The sequence below is a fragment of the Tympanuchus pallidicinctus genome, unplaced genomic scaffold, assembly GCF_026119805.1.
Source record: "Tympanuchus pallidicinctus isolate F22 unplaced genomic scaffold, pur_lepc_1.0 scaffold4, whole genome shotgun sequence".
Lineage (NCBI taxonomy): Eukaryota > Metazoa > Chordata > Aves > Galliformes > Phasianidae > Tympanuchus > Tympanuchus pallidicinctus.
Genome location: NW_026294758.1, coordinates 46,174,080 through 46,197,823, shown reverse-complemented (window position 1 = coordinate 46,197,823; position 23,744 = coordinate 46,174,080). Strand labels below are relative to the sequence as shown.

General features: G+C 39.3%; 1 protein-coding gene across 4 annotated transcripts in view; it reads left to right on the top strand.

Annotated features, from left to right (window-relative positions):
- Positions 1-23,744, top strand: part of KDM4C (lysine demethylase 4C) — a 299,770-nt gene that overhangs the window by 23,479 nt on the left and 252,547 nt on the right. For 3 of the 4 annotated variants that reach the window (XM_052700472.1, XM_052700471.1, XM_052700470.1), the window contains exons 3-4: positions 11,731-11,906; positions 14,429-14,543. In XM_052700472.1, coding sequence (XP_052556432.1) covers positions 11,731-11,906; positions 14,429-14,543 — 291 coding nt within the window. Of the gene's footprint in view, positions 1-11,730; positions 11,907-14,428; positions 14,544-23,744 lie in introns of those variants that run through there. The other variant, XM_052700474.1, reaches the window with a different exon arrangement.

Genomic DNA, 23,744 nt, shown 5'->3' with positions numbered 1-23,744 from the left:
CAGGAGTGTGAATATATAAATAGGAATATGATGACTGTGAGGCTTGTACATACTGTGAGGGGAAAAATAAAATGCATATGCTTTTCAGGGTCTGACATAAGTGTACTCAGAGGAACTATGTCAAAGCTTACAGACTTGAAGATTGAAAGAGGAAAAAAGAAAAGTAGTGTGTAAGGCTGAGGAAATGAGCAGACAATGAAATGATGAGATTGTGTGTCCACACTAACACAGGATAAAGCACAATTATTTGTTTAATAAAGTTAAGCCAGGTATTCAAACAAAGTAGAATGTCATTCTGTGGAGTCCCTATGGATAGGGTAGCTGGGCTATAAAACATTTTTGCTGTTTTTTGCAAGGGCAGAAGACAAAATACAACTGAGGGAAGTAAGATTATATTTATTTGTTGGAAATATTTTAATACCATGAGGACAGCAGAAGCCATAAGATTAACAGGAAAAATATAAAAGCTTTCAGTTAAACATTTAACTTTCAGGAGACATTTATGAATGGCACTAAGCTATGTGGTACAGTAAAGATGGAGGAAAGGACTGTCCTCTGGTCTTGAGAGGAGGGCCCACGCAGATCTCCAGAAATACAAACAGGTCAAGTGCAACTTGGTCTAGGGAGCCTGCTTTGGCAGGGGACTTGGACTAGATGATCTCTAGATGTCCTCTCCAGCCCCTACGATTCTGTGATCTCTGTGAAGCCAAGGCAATCCAAAGCACAAATATAGGCTGGGTGCCAAGTGGATGAAAAACAGCCCTGTGGGGAATTACTTGGGGTACATGTGGAGAAAGATCTCAAAGTAAATAGGCAGTATGTGTCTGCAGCCCAAAAAGTGCAGTGTAGCTTGGGCTGCATCAAAAGAACCGTGACCAGCTGGGTGAGGGAAACAATTGTCCACTGTGCTCTGAGACCCACCTGCAGAGCTGCATTCAGCTCTGGAACCCCTTAAAGGGGTCTTAAAGGGTAGTTACACAGTTTGACATAAGTCCAGTTACATCTGAATGGGCTCATGCAGCCACCCGTAGGGAGTTTGGTCATACGCAGTGAGAACTCTCATGATCATATGATGACAACAAAGCTGGGAGGAATGGCTGATGCACCGGAAGGCTGTGCTGCCATTCAGTGAGACCTGGACAGGCTGGAGAGCTGGGCAGAGTGGAACCGGATGAGGACTTGCACCTAGGGAGAAACAACTGCATGCACCAGTACAGGTTGGGAGATGACCTGCTGGAGAGGAGCTCTGTAGAGAGGGACCGGGTTGTCCTGGTGGACAGCAGGTTGTCCATAACCCAGCAGAGTGCCATGGTGGCCAAGAAGGCCAATGACATTCTGGTGTCCATTAAAAACAGTGTGGCCAGCAGGTCAAAGGTGATTCTCCCCCTCTGCTAGGCCCTGGTGAGACCTCACTTTGAGTGCTATGTCCAGAGGTCCCTTCTAGGCCTTGCATTCTATGATCCTATGCTTTTGGATTCGCCTGTAGTGCTTCACACACCTTTATTTAGTCATGTTCAAATGAGCAAAAAAAAAGCCACCCTGAAGGCATTTGGTCATGCTTAGTGAGAACTCTCATGTATAGCTTAATGTATAGTGCTTTATTGAAGCAACAGATTACAGATTCTTTTGTGCTGATAGTGATAAACATGCTTTACAGAGCACACGGGAATACCAAGAATGGAAATAAAATGCCTTACTGCAAGCAAGTTAAATTATCAAACAATTCTGTAGAGATTTCTAAGTTTCCTGGAAAAGCACTTGGTAAAACTGATTGTGTGAATCTTACCCAATAGATAAGAAGTCCGAGAAGTCAGCCATGTCCTCCTGACTAGTCCACAATGGATGATATCTTCCCCCAAGTTTCTCCTCTCTTAAGCCATTTTTATACTACTTTCCTGAGTACTTTCATCATACATATCTTTGTGTGATTGTTACAATGGAAAAATGAAAAGCTTCTGGCTCACAGTGACAACTATGAAGTTTATCTGTTCCGTGGTACCACCATGGTCCCATTCTTGCAATGTTATGACAGAGCCTGGCTGTGTTGTTTGCACTCCATTCTGGTTTCTGTAGTGTATCTCTTAGAGTCAACATACTGAGCTCTCCTGTTACTGACATTTAGGGGTACATGTTGGGTTGCTTAGAGAGCTATCATGAAATAGACTGCTTGCATATTCACAGCAGCATCACAACATATTCCACCCTGGTGGCTTCCTCAACACTGTACTCTGATGAGGGAGGGCATGTCAATAAGTCATCTCCAATAATTATTCTGCATAATCCACCACAAAACTGTAGTCACTCAAGTTTCACTGAGCGAGGCCATGTGTTTAACAGCCAGGCTGAAAGAGGAGGTTGGGGTAAGCGCACAGTCACAGCCCTTTATTTAAGAAGATCATGGATGTGTTAGAGCATATACTGTGCTTTAAACCAGCAGGTGGCTCAGCACCATGCAGTTGTGGGATGGAGGAAGACAATAATAAAAAAAAATAGAACTCATAAGTTGAGATAAAATTATTTACTAAGAGAAAATGTATATTTAAAAAGTATATTAATTAGTATATTAATTGTGACAAATATATATATATAACAAGTGATGCACAAGGAATTACCCACCCCCTCTGAATGATGTCTGGCTATCATGCATAATCTGTGCAATAGCATATATAGTCAAGTCCACCCCTTGATCCCAAGCCCATTGAGGTTACATCTTTTCCATTATGGCCTGCAGTGTCTTGGGTTCATTGAGCTGAAAATAGTTCACCGCTATATTGTCAGTCCAAATCTACCTAAGCTACTTCAGTCCTAGTGGGCCAATCCACCTGCTGGTTGTTTTGACGTTCTTCAGTGGCACAGCTCTTGGGTACGTGAACATGTGTATACAGTATCTTTACGACCATGTTCTCTGCCTGGATTGCAGTGTCCACAGTGCAGCTGCACAGATGGGTTTGCCTCTGCACTGCCAGTTTGGCTTCCATTGCTGTGGCCTTCATCTCCACAAATTAGCTTGATACACCCTTTCCTTCAGTAGCTTCTGCAGCTCATTGTGTAGGACTCTACCTCCTATGCTTTCCCACAGTGCAACAGGATCAGTGATCAGTGTGTTTCTTCTCATTTTTGGTTGGTTTCTTACGTAGTAGAGCTTCTTCAGCACATGTCAGCTGCTCTTCTGTTGATATTCTAACATGTTGGTCTTTGGGCCAGTCCATAATCGCTTTAATATTTCTGTATGACTGGGATTTTCTATTCGAGCCCACTGTGTGATCTATGCATCATCCCCTTTGCTCCACATAGCGTCAGTTGCATGATGTGTGGATAGGACCCTCTGTCATCAGAGTGAGTGGGGAAATTCTTTGGTACATTCAGCATGAGATTGAGACACAGGGGAAGTCAAATGTCGTCCAACCAGTTTTATCAATTAAAGTATAGGGAAGGGAAAGGCTGGCGATTAATACAAATTAGGGTGATGGGGAAGGGAAAGCAGGCAATAGGGAAAGTAGGAAAAAAGCAAGAATTATATAATGCAGGGATAGTCACCACTAAGGACCCAGTGGAATCTGTTGAGCGTGATTCTGATGGTCCAAGGCTGATGCAGTAGTAGGGGCGGGGGAGGTGATGGCAGAATGGCTGGCCTAAGGCAGCAAGGAGGTAAGCGGTAGCCAACTGACAGCTGGTCCAGCAGAAACAGGCAGGTGTCAGGTAGCAGGTCCAGGAGAATCAGGCACCAGGAAAGTATCATGCCATGGGGCATCCTATGAGCACACCCCTCCTTGACTGTTGGTGCCTTTTTTTTGTTCTGCCACCACTGCATTCGTGGCACTTAGGTAAGAGTCACATTGAGCACCTGTGGGCATGCAGGTTCTCGGGGTAGTTCTCTCCCTTGGTATGTGTCCACAAAAGGCTGCTCATAGACCATTTAGCGGGTGATTATCTCTGGCAGCTGTTTATCTCTCACTGCACCTGGCCTGCAAGTCTTCAGACAAAAGAGTTCTTGGATTTGTCCATCTGTTGAAGTTGTCCAACAGCAGGCTTTGAGACAAAGGTACAGACTGTCGTGGGCTTGTCCAAGACTTGCCTGTACTTGTACATCTGTCAGAAATAGTCTCTTATTCCCTCCCTTTGAATGCCCAGCCCAGCAAAGGCAGTTGGATTGCAAGGGGGAGCTGTTCTTCAACATAGACTACTACCAAAGCTGCTCGGACCCCTTCATATGCTGCCAATATCTCTTTTTCAGTTGGAGTGTAGTGGGCTGTGGATTCTCTGTGTCCCCAGCACCAAAACCCTAGAGGGCAAACTTGAGTCTCCCCTGTGCTTTCTGACAAAGGCTCAGAGTAGGGTCTTTTTCCCTGGCTGCTGTGTAGAGCACCTGCTTTTTACATTCATGTGTGGTGCTTAGCTATCTGTCAAGTTAAACCACAGTAACCACTCAAAAATGAGACAATGTGTTTGTGAGCATTGTCTATATACTTACTGAATGTAGGCAACTCAGTGCAGTGACCATTTCCCTGAGGAGCCTTTTCCAGGTTTACTTTGCATTATGGCAAAACTGTGTTTTAGAAGAATGAGTTATTTTCTTCCCTTTCTCAAAAAACTTACTGTGTTGTGTTGCTTCACATGATGATGTCTTCAGTATATTGTGGGTGTTCAGGAGATTCCCACTGTTTCAGTGCAGTCTGGATCAGCCCGTGACAAATAGTAAGACTGTGATTCCACTCCTGGAGTGGCCTGCACTCTGCTGCCAAAGGGACTGAAGAAATGATTTAGCTATGTCAGTTGTGGAATACCACTTTGCCACCCTTAGCTGCACTTCTCATTGGAGTTCTAGAATGGCTGACATTGCAGCACTTAGCGGTAGTGTGACTTCATTCAGCCACAGTAGTCTCACCTCCACTCTCCATTGGGCTCTTGCACTGGTCATATGAGACTGCTGAAGAGTGAACAAGTCTTGCTGGTTACTGTGTGGTTCTCCAGTTCATGAATCAGTCAGGGAATGGGAATTAGGGAGTCCTGTTTGGTGCTGAATTGCTGCCAGTGCACCACTGTAGTAGTGGTTGGCACCAGCTGTTCTACTCGTAATAACCCCGCAACAGATGGGTCATCTGTGAGACTAGGCAAGATAGACAACTGCTTAATGTTCTCCATCTCCAAGGCAGCTATACTGAAAGCCCACTTATATACCCCTTTGGGTCCTTGACATCCCTCCTCATCCATAGCAAGGATGCACAGAGCCTCTTGATCAGTCACAGTGGGGTGCTTTTGCCACTTATTTCTTGTTAGGCCCTCTTTGGCATCCAATACAGGTAACTCTTCGGATCTGCCTGTCAATCCAGAAATTCAGATGCATTTTACCCTTTAATAACTGGATAGCATTGAAGTGCGTTGCACACTAGAGACCACTAATGCCTGATTTTTCTGTGGTTCTGACATGCCAGTTCACCAAATCCACATAGCCCAGTAAACCCAATTGTCCCTTTCCTCTACCTGGCTGGAGGCACGGTCTTTCTAGTTCTGATTATTGTATTCCTTACTCAGTTCTCATGTGTGAGAACCTGAAGGCACTTTGTCAACCTCAGAGGTAAGGTCAGAACGTCTTCTCTGTTTGGAGAACTGCCTGCTGGAAACTGGGACAGAAGGACCCTTTTGCAGTTGTTTTCTCATGTGTCTCACATACACATGCCTGTAGAACTGAGGTAAGCTTTTCATCCCACTTACTCATATCCTCTCAGTGATCGTGTAGGTGAAACCACAGGATGGTATGTGGTGTGTACCCACTGTATTCTCTCTCTCAGGCAAAGTATTGCTTACTTCTAATGAAAGAAGTACTGGTTTGTACAGGTGGAGGAACAATGGCTGAGACACAGAGCTTAGACACAGGCCTGTAGGGAAGAAGAGAGACTATCTTCATATTGTTATCCACAGTTGGTTTTTTGTCATCTTCCCACCTCACTCTTGCCAGGGTGCTGGCATACGATAATGATTCATTCCATGCAGTGCTCTGCCACATAAGTCATGTATACTTGATGTCATCTGGATCTTGGAAGTGGGTATTATCATCCAGGTTAATTGCACCTACAATTTCTACCATAGATAGTTCCCTTATGTACTGGATAATTTTCTCCATGGTGTTCCATTTGCATGGGGTCTTCCTTGGGTTATCTTTCCCTCATGGCTGACAAGAGTTGCCACCATAGGGTGAAAGAGTGTGTCCTCTTTCCAACTCTTTGTCATTGCCACTTTTCCGAGAAAGAGACCCCAGCTGCTCAGCTTTACTGCCCACTGAATCCGGACTGCTGAAAGCACCATCCCACCACTGGAGCAGCCAGGTGACAGTGTGCTCCCTCTCTGATGGCTGTAGTCTTCTTGCATACCTTGAAGCTCAATCAAAATTAGGAGTTGGGTAGTTTCTGTCTCTTCCTCCTTTTGCCTTTGTGAAGGCCCTACTTCTTCTCCAAACTTAGAACCTTCTCTCTTTGCTAAACTGATTTCTGTGAACATTTATTTGTTTTGGTTATAGGGACAACTGATACTGGCACTGGTTGGTTCTCTGGTTGAACTGTGGGGCTGGATAATCTTTAAGGTCCCTTCCAATCCAAACCATTCTATAATTCTGTAAAGTTCCTATTAAGTTCCTACTTTCCTATTATACGTAAAGTGAACAATAGAGGCACAAGAAAGACAGTATTAAAGCCATTCCTAGACAGATGATATACTGTACACCCTGAAGCAAATTGGCTAAAAAATTTCAATCAGGCTGTTGAAAGCATGGAATAATGCATTTTAGTTCCATTGTCACAGAGAGTCCTTTTCTTAAAAAAGAAAGCCACAGAATAAGAGAAAAATAAAGTACACTGATAGATTAATTGCTCTTTCTTGACTAAGAATTGTTCTGGAGCCTCAAACTGCACTTATGTGGAGCAAAGCACTTAAATGAATTTGCAAACAAATTGACAAGTGGGAAAGTAAATTTTGGAACATTGCACTGAAGGTATACATTGACAAGCAGAAGGAAAATAACTTTTTCAAATTTTGAATGAAACTAGCTACATAGAAATAGTAGCCACTGCAGTTCAGAATCACATGTGGGACAGGAGATTACCAGTACACAGAAGAGGATTTAATACAAACTGTATGCTTTGATAGCATTCTGAAATAACCTTAGTTCTATAATATGCAGGTTCATAGGGGAAAATGAATGGTAGTTTACAACTGTGACATTTGTTATCTAAAACTGAATACATATCCCCTAAGTAACATCAGTCAATGTAAATATACTTTGGCTATTTGCTGTAAATACAGATAAATGAGAAATCTGCCTTTTTTTTTTTTTTTTTATTTGAACATCAAACGATTGATGATTTTAATCTAAGTTGCTTTCATAACATAAACATAATTTGCCTGACTTCAAAAAGGTTGTTCATTTTTAAAGGGAATGTTAAGAGGCCTCACTGGGAGAGTAGATCCCAGGGTCAGTAGTAAAAAACTTGACCTAGTCATTATTTCCAACTGTAATACGGCCTCTGACTGTATGTCATTTTAGATATGGTGTTTTAATATCGTTATTCCTTGCTCTGACCTTTGCTAGAAAAAGTAAATTATTCGGGGTGGAGACTTTGTTTTCATTTGAATGATGTATAGAATATCAGTGCTCACACAATTCACTTTTCTAATGAGTAATGACAATCATAAACATATTTCAGATAGTTGAAAGTGGATATTTTGACTCAGCGTTCACAAAAGTGTTTTAATCACCTGAAACACACTGACCTTGAATTAAAGAAGATAATGCAAATTTTGCTTTTCAGTATTCATCTGATTGAGCCAGATGTACGAGTTCATGCTTAATAATCATGAAAATGGAAACCTCTGTGCACATATTTGATTTTTATGCATATATTCTGAATGCATGACTTCCCTGCTCCAAACCAACATTCGGTATAATGCTGATGTGAACAAAAGATAAGATTTGCATGAGAGAACTGTGTAGAAATCACAAGATGATACAATTATTTTTTCTCTAAAAGCTAAAAAAAACCGAAACAAGCTCTGGAGTCCCTATATAAATGAAATCATGTGGTAGTTGAGAGGAAAAAAAGACAGAGGGGATTCTATCCATGTGAGAACCGAATAAAGGAAAAGTTGGTTTGAAGTCAAAATTTTAGATATAGAACTATATTACTATCTGATATTTTTTCTTTAGCTTGGTATATTCAGGTTAGTATGTACTTACTACCATGAATGGTGTTGTCCAGATCTCTTACATGGTTGGATTTTGAGTACTTGAGCATTACAGCTTGCATGCGTACAGTTGTTTTAGTAAGGTAGCAAATGATCTTACGATCTAAGTAGTATTTTTCTCTTATTTTTTTTAAACCCTGAATTTTTTACTGTGTGATGTTATAACAGTCTCTAATGGGCAGTGTTGTATGAAATCCTGAAGTGCTTCATTAGAGCAATGATCTAGCTATCGCAGAATAAAAGCTACCTTTAAGATATGAATTAATTATTCAAGTTCCATAATTCATAAATAGTAGAGATACTTCTACAAAAGCCATCCTGCTTGCGCTGTGTTTCATTAAAAATTTGCAAGCCAATGCCTATGAAAATCTGAGATCCGCAGAGAAATCAGTTATAATGAGAGGAGCAAATCCACAAATACAGCATCCAGATATTTTGTCAAGTAAAATTAAAAAAAAAGGAGAAGCTAGAAGGAAAGCAATAAGATAAAATAGACTGCCCAAAACCTGTCTCCAACTTTGTTTTAAAATTAGCAATTTCAAATTTGGAGAATTTTCTGATTTCAGGTAAGTAGTAAAAGGAATATTCAAAATTATGCAGTCTGTTAAAGAACACTTCTGTCACTACAGGATTCTTGGAAATTTGAAATGGCTTTAGTGATAACAGTTTCATACCTACTGAGGAATAGATTTTGGACAATGGTGATGTCTGAAATAAATGTTAGCTTTACAATTGGCTAAGCCACACAGAGCTTTATTATTTAATTATGAGCTTTAAATTGTGTTAATACAAAATCAGTATGTCTTAATGAGTCCAAACTGCTATTCTAATGGAACTGTACAGTGCAGTTTTGTGTAAGTTAAGCAGACAGCAGTTCTCTGAACTAGCTGTAATTTCATAAATATATCAGAAAAAAAGAGGTTTATTCATACTCTATTCAGCAAACAACATTTGGAAAAAGGACTGTCAATTGTAGGAATCGTAGAATCATACAGAATGGCTTGGGTTGAAAAGGACCGCAGTGATCATGGTGTTTCAACCCCCTGCTCTGTGCAGGGTCGCCAACCAGCAGCCCAGGCTGCCCAGAGCCACATCCAGCCTGGCCTTGAATGCCTCCAGGGATGGGGCATCCACAGCCTCCTTGGGCAACCTGTTCCAGTGCGTCACCACCCTCTGTGTGAAAAACTTCTTTCTAATATCTAACTTAAACCTCTCCTGTCTCAGTTTAAAACCATTCCCCTTGTTCTATCACTGTCCACCCTCATAAATAGCTGTTCCCCCTCCTGTTTATTAGCTCCCCTCAAGTTCTGGAAGGCCACTACGAGGTCGCCCTGGAGCCTTCTATTTTCCAAGCTAAACAAGCCCAGTTCCCTCAATCTTTCCTCATAGGAGAGGTGCTCCAGCCCTCTGATCATCTTAGTGGCCCTCCTCTGGCCCTCCTCCTACTCCAAGAGCTCCACATCCTTCCTGTGCTGGGGGCCCCAGGCCTGGACGCAGTACTCCAGATGTGGCCTCACAAAAGCTGAGTAGCTCTTGTGGAGGACAATCACCTCCATCCCCCTGCTGGCCACTCCTTTTTTAATGCAGCCCAGAGCACGGTTGGCTTTCTGGGCTGCAGGCACACACTGGTGGCTCATGTCCAACATCTCATCTACCAGGATCCCCAAGTCCTTCTCCATGAGGCTGCTCTTAAGGAGTTTTTCTACCAGTTTGTATAAATACCCGGTTTTTCCCTATACAAGTGCTACACCTTGTACTTAGCCTTGTTGAACCTCATTAGGTTTTCATGGGTCCACTTCTTCAGCCTGTCCAGGTCCCTTTGGATGGCTTCCCTTCCCTTGAGTGTATCAAGTGCACCACTCAGCTTGGTGTCATCAGCAAACTTGCTGAGGGTGCACTCGATGCCATTGTCTGTGTCATCTGTTGTCTCATCAACATCTATTGATGAAGATGTTAAAGAGCACTGGTAGCAAGACCAACCCCTGAGGGACGCTGCTTGTGACTGGCCTCCACCCTGACACACAACTAGTGAACCTTTGACTGTGGCTAGCAATCAGATCTTAATCCACTGAACAGTCCACCCTTCAAATCCACACCTCTACAATTTAGAGAGAAGGATGTGGTGAGGAACAATGTCAAGGGCCTTGCGGAAGTCCAGGTAGGTGACACCCGTCACCCTTCCCCGGTCCACTGATGCCATCACTCCATCATAGAAGGCCACTAGATTATTTAGACAAAATCTGCCCTTGGTGAAGCCGTGCTGGCTGTCTCAGATCACCTTTTTGTCTTATATGTGATTTAACAAAGCCCTTCTAGGAGGATCTGCTCCATGATCTTCCAGGCACAGAGGTGAGACTCTCTGTGTCTTCCTTTCTCCCTTAAAAATGGGAGTAATGTTTCCCTTTTTCCAGTCAGCCAGGATTTCACCAGACAGCTGTGATTTTTCAAATATGATGAAGAGCAGCTTGGCAACCACATCAGCCATTTCTCTCAGAACCCCAGGATGGATATCATCTGGCTTGATGGACTTAAATACATTCAATTGCATGAGGAGGTCTATGGACTTGTTCCTCTGTTACATTGGGATGGAATCCACTCCCCGCACCCTCACCTAGAGGTTCAGGGTTTTGGCAGACACATGAAGGCTGACCACCAGTGAAGACTGAGGCAAAGCACTTATTGAGCACTTCAACTTCTTCTATGTCTGAGGAAGCCAGCTCTTCATTACCTTTTATCAAAAGGGGATCACTTTCCTTGGCCTGTCTCCTCCTGCCTATGTACATGTAGAACCCCTTTCTTGTTATCTTTCATGTTTCTTGCCAAATTCAGCTCCATCTGTGCCTTGGCTTTCCTGATCCTATCTCTACACACACAGACAACAGCCCTGTATTACTCCCAGGCTACACAACTCTGCTTCCACTTCCTATACTTTCCCTCTTTTCCCTCATTTTAAGCTGCAAGTCCTTGCTCAGCCATGGTGGTTGCCTGCCTCCTCTGCTCGACTTCAGCTGGGGGATGGAGAGCCATTGCCCTTGCAGAAGGGTGTGCTTAAAGAGCTACCAACTCTGTTCTGTACCCGTGCCCTTAAAGACAGTTTCCCAGGAGATCCCACCGCGCAATTCCATGAGCAGCTGGAAGTTTGCTTTTTACTTACACTGAGGATAACAATTCTGTATTGAGCAGTGCTTGTGCACTGTATTGTTTTCTGATTGTAAAGGATTTCTGTCCATTTGTGTTAGACGTGTATGTTTGCACAGTCGCATGGTCTGAATTGCTGTGGGTTAGTGCTTGTGAACTGAGCAACAGAAGATGATGTTATGGCCATTTTAAGTTTCTCTACCATCTAGGTGCACTTACATGATCATGTAGTTAAGTGTAGCAGCTGGTAAGCAGTAAATTCACCATGTGGGCATATTTGATTCTTTGGATTTTCCATAATATTTGGAATTGGTGTGGCAGCTGTTGATATTCTGTATTTTTCACCCAAATTTTCAGGTTATCCCACCAAAGGAATGGAAGCCAAGAAAACATTATGATGATATTGAAGATCTGGTGATTCCTGCTCCAATTCAGCAGATGGTCACTGGCCAGTCAGGGCTCTTCACACAATATAACATTCAGAAAAAGCCAATGACAGTGAAGGAATTCAAGCAGCTGGCCAACAGTGACAAGTATGTATATGTGGTCCTTGCTTAAAATGGCTAGTATTTATTTGTTACTATATTGTGATTTCTTTGAAGTGTGGTAATAGGATGATGGTGATTATTATTACTATTTTTTTAATGTACTTCACGGAAGTTTTTCTATCTCTTTAGTTGTAGAAGCATACCACAATATGAATCTTTCTTCTGTTGTTGAAAGTGGCTGTTGCATATGTTGGAAGTAAAGAAAGGGATCTAGAACACAGTTGTACTTAGAGAAACTCCATGTTCTGGGTATGGCAAAACAGCTATTAACGAAGGAAAAAGAGGTGCTGAAAAGGGCTGGGCACTACACTATAAAAGCTTCAGCTTGGTGAGTGAGGAGAGAGGGAAATGGTAGAAGGAATACTTCCCCATTCCTTTTGCCAATGTAAAACAATATATTCTACTTCAGTACTTCTCAAAAACTGGTGGAAAATGATTTTTGGATTGTGACATAAAGAATCGTTGAGAGAGAAGATATTTGAAAATAATGAGTTAGAGAAAGCAAAATAATAATGGCTTAGTTTGAAGAAAAGTTTATCTTGTTAACTAATTTAAGAAGTTAAAATTTAGAGGGGAGCTGTTACCAAGATTAAAAAAAAACTAGTAAGAGCTCTTGAAGAGGCTTCTTAGAAAATGTTCTGTAGTATCCATGCATGTGTAGAAGTGGAAAACTGATCTCTTTTTTTGAATTTAAAAATATCTGTACATCTACTTTTGTACTTTTTGTGAAAAAAGTGGTTTTATCACACAGAAGTTTCTTTTCCTGATAAGTAGGAATGGAAGTCTGTTTTTGTGGTTGTTTATATGTATTTGTTCAGAACTGTTAGAGGAGAGAGTAAATAGAAAGTTAGGTCAATTCCTATGATATCTATTCATGTATGGTTGAAATGTGTATTTGATTAATTCATGGTAGAATGAGAAACAATTTTTTAAAATAGATTCAAGAATGCTTAATACCTGGAATGTATTTGGGAAGCATTTCTGATTTCAGTTTTTATACCTTTTTTATTGAAAGCAGTTTACAACTTCATAGTTAAAGTCAAGAACATTTGGGAGAATTTTTAATGAATTATTGAGTCTCTCTGAATATTTGTAACTGCTCTTGAGAACATGTCACTTCCTGTGACACTGCTAATATTCTTTATTTTTCTTAAGCTATTAAAGAACTGGGACCTCTTATAATCTTATAAAAAAAGACTTTTATTCCTTTATGAAGAAAGCTTCCCTGTCCTTAAATACTATGGTGATATCCCTTTCCTTTGGAAAAGAGGAAAGGACCATGAACATCTGAATGAAAGTCACAGCTCCATTTAAAACAATGGTCTGTTTTAATGCTGTCTAATGCATTGCATCTTTTATTTGTTTAGGTGTTCTCAATTCACCATTTAAACAGCGTGCTTCTCCACCCTGTCTACAGGGAAATATGGGCATACCTGCATTCCATAGTGGAGATACTTGTTATAGTAACTGAATTTATGTATCCTTATTACTCAGTGTCAGAAACACAGGTCGTTTTCTGGAGCCATATAGTGAAAAATGGTGTAAATAAAAACTCTGTTGCTAAAAATTAATTGTTTAAGATGTATATTGTTAACTGCTTATCTTTGTTCTGTTTTATCACGTGGTGTACTTTGTTCATATATATTCAGGGTTTCTTTCCAGTGGTTCAGCTGTAGTAATCTGGCAGTGCTAATGATGAACTGTTTTCTCAGAGCTGCAGTAGAAGGAGTACATGTTTTCTTTCCTGAAGACCAAAATGTGGGAGAACAGAGTCCTGACAAAAGGATCCCACAGGAAAGGCTATTAATGAGTGTTTTTTATGATAGTATGCTAATGCTGTATTTTCAGAAGGTTTTCAAAGAGTAACCTTCTTGGATATATAAAGGTATAGTATCCTACAGGGGAAAAAGGAAAGATCTCTTATGTATTTTATTTTCATTGCTTGAGAGAAGTTTTGCTATCACTGTTTGAAATGCTCTGTCTCCTCTTGAAGTCTTTTCCTGGGGGAGGAGCAAGGAAGCAAAGCGCTGTTTTTGCCAAGCAGTACTGTTGCTTGGCAGAATTAGTTCATTTGAATTATTGTGAGATAGACTTGTGTAGGCTCTGCCTCTGTGTTTGCAGAGATAGTACTGAAGCAGAGAAATAATAAATGTCAGTTGTCAGAGAAGTGGCTCTTCCGTGTGTGTTTGTTACAAAGAACAGAAATAAAAAGAAGGACATTAGTATGAAAGCAGTCAGGACGGGTTCTGTTTATCTCCTGAAGATTAAAGAAAAATGTTGTATGGGTGTGTAACTTCAACCAGTCTAGCTGTCATGCATGAGGTTACATTCTGAGCTATGAAATCAGGAATTCAGGCAGGACAAGTAATAATTTTTCCCTGTGTATTCCAGCGTATTTGAAATAGAGTGATCTTTTAGGATTCTCTTTGCAGGATCAGATGCATAGTCCTTTTTGAAGGTGGTTGTTGAAAGACTAGCTGAAATTTGCCTTACCTCTTCTTCTGCAGATACTGCACCCCAAGATACATAGATTATGAAGATCTGGAGCGTAAATACTGGAAGAACTTGACTTTTGTGGCACCAATTTATGGAGCAGATATCAATGGGAGCATTTATGATAAAGTATGCGTAGCTTTTTATGAAGCTTATCTCTTCCAGCCCCCTTTGAAAGGGTATTATACTTAGAGCATACATTCTTGTTTTGTGTCTGAAAAATCTGTCTTTCTGAAATCTTTGTGTTACTCTCTGAAAAGACTCTAAGCAGGGTTGAAATTAATTGTACATCAGCAAGAACATTTCTGTAGGATATTGATATTTTTTCTTATCGTAGGACTTCTTTCTTCAGCTGGAACTTTCCAGGGCTTTGAAATGCTTTACTGTTTAATTCTTAACATTTCAGTATATATTCAGTATTTGTGTACCTATGTGGAAATTTAGTGATATTTTAAGTAAAATAAGAAGTACATTTATTTCTCACTTTCATGGAGGATAATGGATCACAATACTTTGTGTGTGTTGGGAATGTCTACAGTTTCTGTGAAATATGCTTGTGATTGCACTATGCCTCTGAATTAAAATAAAGAGGAAGTGCATTTTAATGGTTACTCATGAAGATCTCCATGAATTAAAAAGGACTGGACACATATTGTGTTCTGTAAAATTACAGTATATCAGATTGGTTATATAAACATTGGATATGTAAAAATCAATATATTTATAAATGTATAAATATATTTTATATAAATAAAAAGTCTAAATATAGATTTTGATAGAATTATTGAAGGAATGAGATTGATTGAAGAAGTGCTGGCATTAAGAAGTTTGAGGATTTTCAAAATCATAAAGCAGAGTTTTATCCAAAAGAGCCTGTCTTGTACAGAGTTACAGGCTCCTGAGTTATTTCACGTTCTGTGTAACTCCCTTCTACAAACATTAAAAAAAAAAAAGAAAAAAAGGAGAATTTCCCTGTGGCAGATAGTCTGAGATGCTCCTAGTATTTCAAACTTCTTCACAGAAGACAAATTGCTGGAGTACTGTCTCATGATACATATAGTCAGCCAAGACAGTTTTAGGCTGTTCAAGTTTTGTACTAGCTTATATGAACTTTTAAAGGCAGATACAAATGTCTACTGGTCTTTAGTTTAGAAAAAGCAGCAAGTCTAAATTCTGTTTTGTGTCCAGTTACATAAAAGCGATTAGAAAAATAATTTAAGATTCTGATCTGGGCTGTTTCAGTGAAGAGCCACTTCAAGTGTAGGTGGTCTCGAGTTGTTTTATTTCTGTATAGACAAAAATAGGGCACAGGAAAACAGAGTTTTTTTTTGTTTGTTTGTTTGTTTTTTTTGTGTGTGTGTGTGTCCCAGTACATAAAAGCTTGCTCCTCTTTAAGATTTTTTTTTCTCCTTTTCTTCCCTGTGTCCCCTCTTGTCTGCCCTTTTATCCCCCTTTTGACTCTCCTTTTGCCCATGCTTCTCTCCCATATCTTTTTTGTTGTTGACAGATGACCTCTCATTCTCAGCATACCAGTGTTTTACAAATATACATGTTATGATTGTGATTGAATAAGTATTTTACAATAAAGAGAAATGTTAGTGAGGGGTAAAGTTGTGGAAGAAGGAATAAACAGGCTGAACAATTAACACAGCAGCCATTTCAGAGTGTACAGTTCAGTGGAGTGTCAACAAAAACAGGGAGTAATCTCTGGTATGAAAACTGTTGATGAGAAAATTGCAGATGCCAGATCAAAATTTTACCTCTAGAATATTTTTGCCAAAGTTAATTTTCAGCCACTAGATGGTGTGCTTGGGCAACTTATATTTTTCGTGTCTTAAAATTGTTAGTGCTAAGAATGTTTTTTTTTCCCTTTGGTTTCAAATTAGAGATTGTTTATCTTATGTATACAGTTAGTTTTGCTATTGCCATTTTTTGGGTGAAAGGGATGAATATAGTTAGGTGCAGTATTCAGGAGAAAGAGGAGGGCAGAATTAATTTGACATGAGAGCCTGAAACAGAAACATGTGCTTGGTTTTTACATTATGCATTTTATACTAAACTGCGTGTTACTGATACAGAATGATGCATGTCCAGCTGGATTTCAAATAGTAAATAACAGGAATTTGGTGAAAATGTGATGTTTATGTATGGTTGAGCTGTCAAAATTATTGAGAAGTATTTCTGTACTGCAAGTAATTGCTCTTTATTTTAGAAGTTTGCCACTTCTATTTTCTTGTCTGCATGATGATTATTTTTATGACAAATCAGTGCCTGAAGCTCAATCAAGTTTTGAGTTTTGCTGTTTAAATAATTTAAGAAATAAGATTTGTGGAATGCAGCATCTTAATAGCTGCTTAGATCATAGATTTTGTAGTTTACTATTCTTAAATTAGAGAATGAAAGGTTTTGAAGGATTTGGAAGAAGGGGCAAAGCTAAAAAATCTGTTATGTAAAAGAAAAAAATTGAACAGTTATAATTACTTGTTTTGAAATCTGACAACTGCTGTCGATGATTCAGAGTTTACTCTTGTGATATATAGATTTTTCTAGATTCGATCTTGTTCATAATGTATTTACAGTTTTACAGTATTCTGTTGGTGTTGAATAGACATTAGATCTTTGTAAGGAAATAATGTGAAAAAAATAAAAGTTTTGTATGCTGTATGCAGCTTTATAGAAAATAAGATATTTCAAGCAAACATTCAACTACTGTTCTGTGCTGAAGGCACTCTAATTGCTTCTATACTGTTTTTCAGAAAAAGACAATAAGAATGGCTCAAGGAAATTGTTGCACTAACAAATAGATTATGAAGAACATTATTTCTGTGAAGTTCAATTTATAAGCTTAATTGGATAGATGCTCAGGGTTTTGTCTCTGTTCCTATAACTTCATCTAAACTTGAGTGAAAATTAGTAATCCTGACAGAACTTGCAAAATCTACAATAAAGCACCAGTCTTTCTAGGTTCACTTGTTAAATTGATTCTTGAATTGAATATGGAGACCAGTTATGGTCTGCTTTGGAAGTTTAATTTTGAAGCGGTTATTATTATTTTTTAATGTTATTTTAGTAGATCTCTCTTGCTTGTAAGTTAGCCTGAATGTAATGCCAACTTGAGCCTGCAGAACGGCTGCAGAAACCTGCTGTTCCTATCAGGAAGGAGAAGAGTTCTTTTGTTTCTGATATCATATCTGTATTAACTTATCTGTCAATTATAACTGTGAGTAAATTGGAGAGTGTGATTCACCTACTTTTTTCTATATAGTCTCTATCCTGGGAAAGTAGTTAGACCTATTTCAACACTACACTCAGTTGAATAAATCACACTAGTAATTGTGGAGGCTACAAATTTAATTGTTTTCTTATGTGAGATAATGGGAGCTCAAATAAACTTTTTTTTTTTTTTTTAATGTTTTCTTTAGAAAATTTTTATTTATTTGATATCATACTTTCGTGGGCAGGTAGGAGAAAATCTGTGAAACTCCTATTTGTACTAATCTAGCAGCTAGGTAGAAAAAAGTCCCTAATTTCAAAAGATGTTCCGAAGAAAAGTGACTTACAACAGCTCATAAAACATATCTGAATTAAGTGCTATGCAGTAAATGCTTTTCATAGAAAAAAGTGAAGGTATGGAAAAAGCATGCATAAATTTTGGCTTACCTCTTTCTCACCACTGTTTCAGCTTGCCATCTTGAAGGCAGAACTTTGCTTTCCTTTTCCTTCCCTTAGTTTTATTCTTCCAGATGCGATAATCCTTCCTTCTCCCACACTTAAGCTGTGGGGAGATTGATTCAGTTGAGTTTGCAGGTTAACAGTTGATTTGAGTTGTAGGTACATCTCTAATGTAACATTAACTTTAGCATCTGGTTTCCACTTGTATCCTTAAGAGGAACTAAGTGGATTTTAAAGCAGCACTTTTACATTAGCTTAAGAGTTTGGTTTTGATAATGAAATGAATTAGGGATGGAATGTGAGTTGTAACTTTACCTCAGACATAGGAACGACAGGGTATAGCAATCTGGGAGGTTCTTGGAGAGCATTGGTGGCAACTTCCTGACCAAAGGGGAAGAGCAGCTGGTGAGAAGGTGGTCTTTTGGTAACTTAATCTCAAAAGGAAAGGCCTGTTACAAGTGAGAAAGTCTGAGACAGCCTTGGGCTGCACTGACGTTGAGGTTGTAGAGTTCTTAAGAGACAGCAAGACAGAAAGCAGGACCACAGTCCTGACTTTCAGGAAGCCGGACTTTGATCTCTTAAAAGAGGAAGAGACTCATGGGATAAGCCCCTGGAAGAAAAGAGGGACAAAGAAAGGTGGCTGATATTCACCCACTCCAAGATAGTCCCAGGTAGCAGAAAGTCAGGCAAAAATGCAAGGGGACATTTGTGGATGGGCAAAGATCTGAAAAATTCAAAGATAAACTGAAAGTATATAGAAGGCGGGTGCAAGAACAGGTAAGCTATAAGGAACAGACACTGTTCAAGTATGGAAATGAGAAATCTAGAGCCTACTTAGAACTGAATATGGTGAGAAGTGTCAAAGGCATCAAGAAAGATTTCTGAAGTATATGTGACAAAAGGTAAATGAGAAATACAGGTCTGCTGCTGGCTGTGGCATGGACTCTGGAACAGGCATGGAAGAGGCCACATGCCTACTTTGCCTTAGTCTTATGCTTTCAAAAGTCCAGAGTTACCAACTATAGGACTGAAGTCTACTGTGAGGTGGAGTTACTCTTGGTGAAAAAGAATCAGGTTGATAAAACTTAAGCAAACCAGACATATATGCATCCTGGAGTTCATATGGGAAGAACACGTAAATGCTAAGAGCTACCTGGTGTCACACTGAGGCCATTCGATTATATGTGAATGATCATGGTGTCTGGGAGAGATGCATGATGATTGGAGGGAAGATCTTACCTTCAGGAAGGGCAGGAATGAGGACAGAGAGAACTACATGTCACTTAGCCTCACCTTCATCCCTGAGAAGCTGATGGAACAACTAGCAATTCTGAAAGCCGTTCTGAGGCACAGGAAGAATAGGAAGGTTGTCCATCGCAAGAATTCAGCATAGGTTCATCAGGGGGAAGTCATGCTTCACCAGCTTGTTAACTTTCTTGACATTTGACAAAGTGGCTGACTTGATAAATGAAGGGAAAGCACTGAATATAGTATAACTTGACTTCAGTAGGGCTTTCAACACTCTCTGCCATAAGATCCTCATGGAAGCTGAAGTGAGGATGGTGAAGGAGTAAGCATTTCAAAATTGGCTGATTGGCCAGTTTTGGTGAGATCAGTGGGCCTTGTTGGGGGCCAATAGCTAGTGGTTGTTATGCTAAGGGATAGTTATACCTGAGAGTCAGTACTAGATCCAGTGAATGATCTGGGCAATAAGGCCTGGGAAATAACTACCCCAGTCATATCGAATATGTCTTGGAGGCTAAGCAACTGGAAAGCAGTGTGTCAGAGAAGGCCATGGGGAGCTCCAGTGAATCTGGTTGAATGTGAACCAACAACATAGTCTTGTCACAGAAAAGGTGAATGGTATCCTCAGCATACTGTTAAGGAGGAGCGATGGCTGCAGGTTTCTGAAGGGAGACGGTCCTTCCTCTCTGCTCTCAGCAGGTGAAGCAACTCACCTTTTAGGAAGAACTACTGGTGATAGGTGGACAGTTGGACTGGATGAGTTGTATGTCTCTTCCAACCTTGGTGATTCTATGATTCTATGATTTTATGATGATGAGTACTATGTCCATTCTAGACTCCACAGAAAGAGAAAAGAGTACAAGTGTACAAGAGTCCAAAAAGGAGCACAGATGAAGGGACTGGAACATATGCTGAAAGAGCTGAAACTGTTCATTCTGGAAAAGAGATAGCTCTTTGTATATACAAATAGCTGAAGGGGGAGTGCAAAGAAGATGGGGCTAGACTGTTCAGTGATACCAGTTCTGGAGGCAGCAGGTGCAAACTGACATGCAGGAGCTTCCATCTGAATGTCAGGAAGCAAGCACTTGTTTACATGCATGCCACTGAAGTTGCCTACAGGGACTGGATTCTCCATGCATGTCAAGACAGTCTTACAGATTCTTTTGTGAACTGACTACTTTGTGTGTCTTATATTGCATTCTTTATAGCAGTGGGCAGTGGAAGCTACTGGGTGGCTTAATAAGAAAGCAAGAACTACAGGAACATTGACTGTTACTGTGACAATAAGAATACAGGAGAACAGTGTATAAGAATTACATACAAAACCACAGGAATGAAATTTAGAATGAACTTCTGGTAATGGGTGGTAACGGCTGTAGTTCTCAGTGGTCACAGTTTATGTTATTTTGAAAAAAAAAAGGGTGTTTACAAGAAATGGTAGAGACTGAGAATGAATGTGGCTGAGCATGAAATGTGCCTGATTTTCTTCCTCAGTCTGCCTGAAAGCCACAGACCTGATTTTGCCTAAATGTTTCTATCATGTGGTCATATAAGCTGAACTCTTATCTCTGAGTAGGATTGTGTATGTGCACTCGGCATTGACGTCAAGAAGCCTCATTGCAAATCAGTATTTTTTAAATGTAGCAATTTCTGTGTGTTTTAGCATGTGGTAACTTGAAATGTCCTTTCTGTGTATGATCTCACAGTTGAGATCAATATGAGTGTTCATTCACTTACATATTTGGTTTTAGTACCTATTTCCACAGAGAATCTACTGACTTATTTTTTCCACCCTTAAAAAATGTGCGGCAAAAGTAAGAGTCACATCTGAAAAGTTACTGAGAGGAGAAAAAATAGATTGAATACGTGTTTATTGTGCAAAAATTCTAATCATAGCATTTTCCTATTTCATTCTTATGCACCTTCAAGAAGCAGTAAAAACATGGCAGGCTTTTTAGTATATTCATGACTGTGAGTGGGTGAGTGCGTGGACTGAGGAGTGGGTGACCAAGCACAGATTTTTCTGCATGGTTCTCCTACTCTCCTTCACTCTTTAAATCTTTTTTTTTTAAAAAAACTCCTATTATGTGAGCTTTTACAGTCAGTCATGGAGACATTTTAATCCTAGTTGTACAAGAAATGTATTGTTTGCCATATTAATATTGAAGGGAATCCATGTAATAATCAAGGGAGAAATTAAACACTGAAAAATGGTTTTGTTTATTAGCGTATATATGTACAGAAACCACACTGATAGAATATCTCAGACTGAAGTGTATCAAGAAAGAGGAAAGAAAGGTGCGGTGTCATTATCCCAATTACTTTAAAAATGGAAAATGAATAGAAAATGATTTTGTTTGAAGCCCTATTCTTTTCTGCATAGAGATCCTCATTATGAAAAAAAACTCCCTAATTTCAGGTTTTTTACCAGGGTACTGGAAGCCACTTCTTTTTTTTGTCCTTGAGAACAGAATGGGTCAGCTCCTTTTGAGCTGTGTTTAGGTATTTATGAGAGCTGCTTGTGAGGCGTTCCCTTTTATCTGCATACTGCCTTACAAGTTGGTTCAAATGCTATTAAAAGAACCATAAAAACTCATGACTGTAATTTACAGATAGTCTGAATCATCTAAAAAGTTAGCAAAGATTGGAGTATTAGCTTTTTTTCATAACCTGCTGCCTATAACTTGTACTGTTTCTCTGAAGAAATGCATCATAAGTCTAATGTGCTATGGCAAAGACAAAGAAGTTGTTTCACATCTGTATGTCTTTGTTGTAGCAAACAGAGGAAAACACGCTCTTTTTTAACTTCCCTTCCCCCCCTACCCCAGTGTCGAATTGTATGGTACAAACTGTACCACAGAGCATGGTACTGTATAGAAGAGGCACAGTGGTTCAGAAGAATACAGATTGCATGTATTCAAAAATCTGCCATTGAAAGTGTGGATGCTAGAAATACGTTCTTTACACTTTACTTACAGTTATTATAAAACACTATTGAGATATAGTACAGAATGAATATTCGATCCTTTCCTTACATTGAGTAGAGTATGCCTAAATGTTCCTTTTTTTTTTCTTTTGTGTGTAAGAAGCTTCACTTCTGGGTCAAAGAATTTGAATGGCATTCATCTAATAATGGTTATTAAATATAATATACCCTTCTAGGGTATACTTTAACTTTTTGAAGTACGATTATATGTTGACTTGCCGAACTACAGGTCCTATGCTCTTTTTGTTCTGCATTGCAATTCTGATGTCTAGAAACAGCCTCATAACTATGGCAAAAGAACTGAGTCAATATTTTAAGTGGAATTCATGTAATCATTTTGCGTAGTGTTTTGGAATACTAGAAAAAGCTACATCTATGAGGTAAAGTAATAGATTTGATAATAATTTGTAGTAATAACTTGCATTAACCTAAGCGTAAAATAGTTAAGGAATGTAGAAATAATTAAAATGAACCACAGTGATCTTGGAATTTAAACCAGTTTCAGAGAACTTTTCCTCAAAACCTGTAGTTTCTGTAGTTTGTCCAGAATGGCTATTAGGAAATGAAAATAGGTTATGCATCTTTATTATAGGGGTTTTGGATCTTGTGTGTTGTGTTAGGTGTGTTAAGCAACCTTTTTCTCCATAGGAGGATTTGCTTTCCTTTCAGGGACAAAGCACTAACTGTTTGCTTGGTGTTTGGTTGTGACTTAATTGAGGATGAAAGTATGTGAAATAAAAAGACAGTTTATTCTTAATTTTGTCTATTAGCTATCACTTAGTTCTAACTAGTTCTTAGTAAAAGGAGGGTAAGATGTCTAGATGTTATGAGTGGAAAAAGTTTATTTGTATATTACAGATGGTGACTGGACAGATAAATTTTAAGTGGTAGAAAGCCCACTGGGTCCTGTTGAGCAGATGAATAGCACCTCTCTGGTGAAACCTTTAATCTGCAAATTGCTGGAGGCTGGAAGGGTATTCTGATTCTTGTTTGTTTTTGCCCTCTGTCAGAAGGCAGATACTACCTAGATCAACAGTTGCTTTTTTTATCTGGTGTGTTTATGATGTTCCAGTGTACCTCCGTGGTTAAGTCATTGCTTTTATTTTGCCATATTAGTTTGTTTCTCCAAACTGACCGTACATAATCTGTGAACAGCAGTTAATTTCGTGAGTTTTTTTCCAATCAAAAAAGTAAATTAACTTGAAGAATAATTAGTTAAAATTGTTTCTGCGAATAAACTTTGTATCTGACAGCTCTATTGTCTTGCGACTGATTTTTAGATTTGAAAGGTAGAAATTTTACCTACATCTAGGACTTGAATACACATTTGCATTTAATTCTCTTTGATAGTTCTTATCATGAATATATTTTTACATGTTTTTATTTCAAGCGCCTCTATGTCACATAAGTGCATGAGAGCAGAAGCT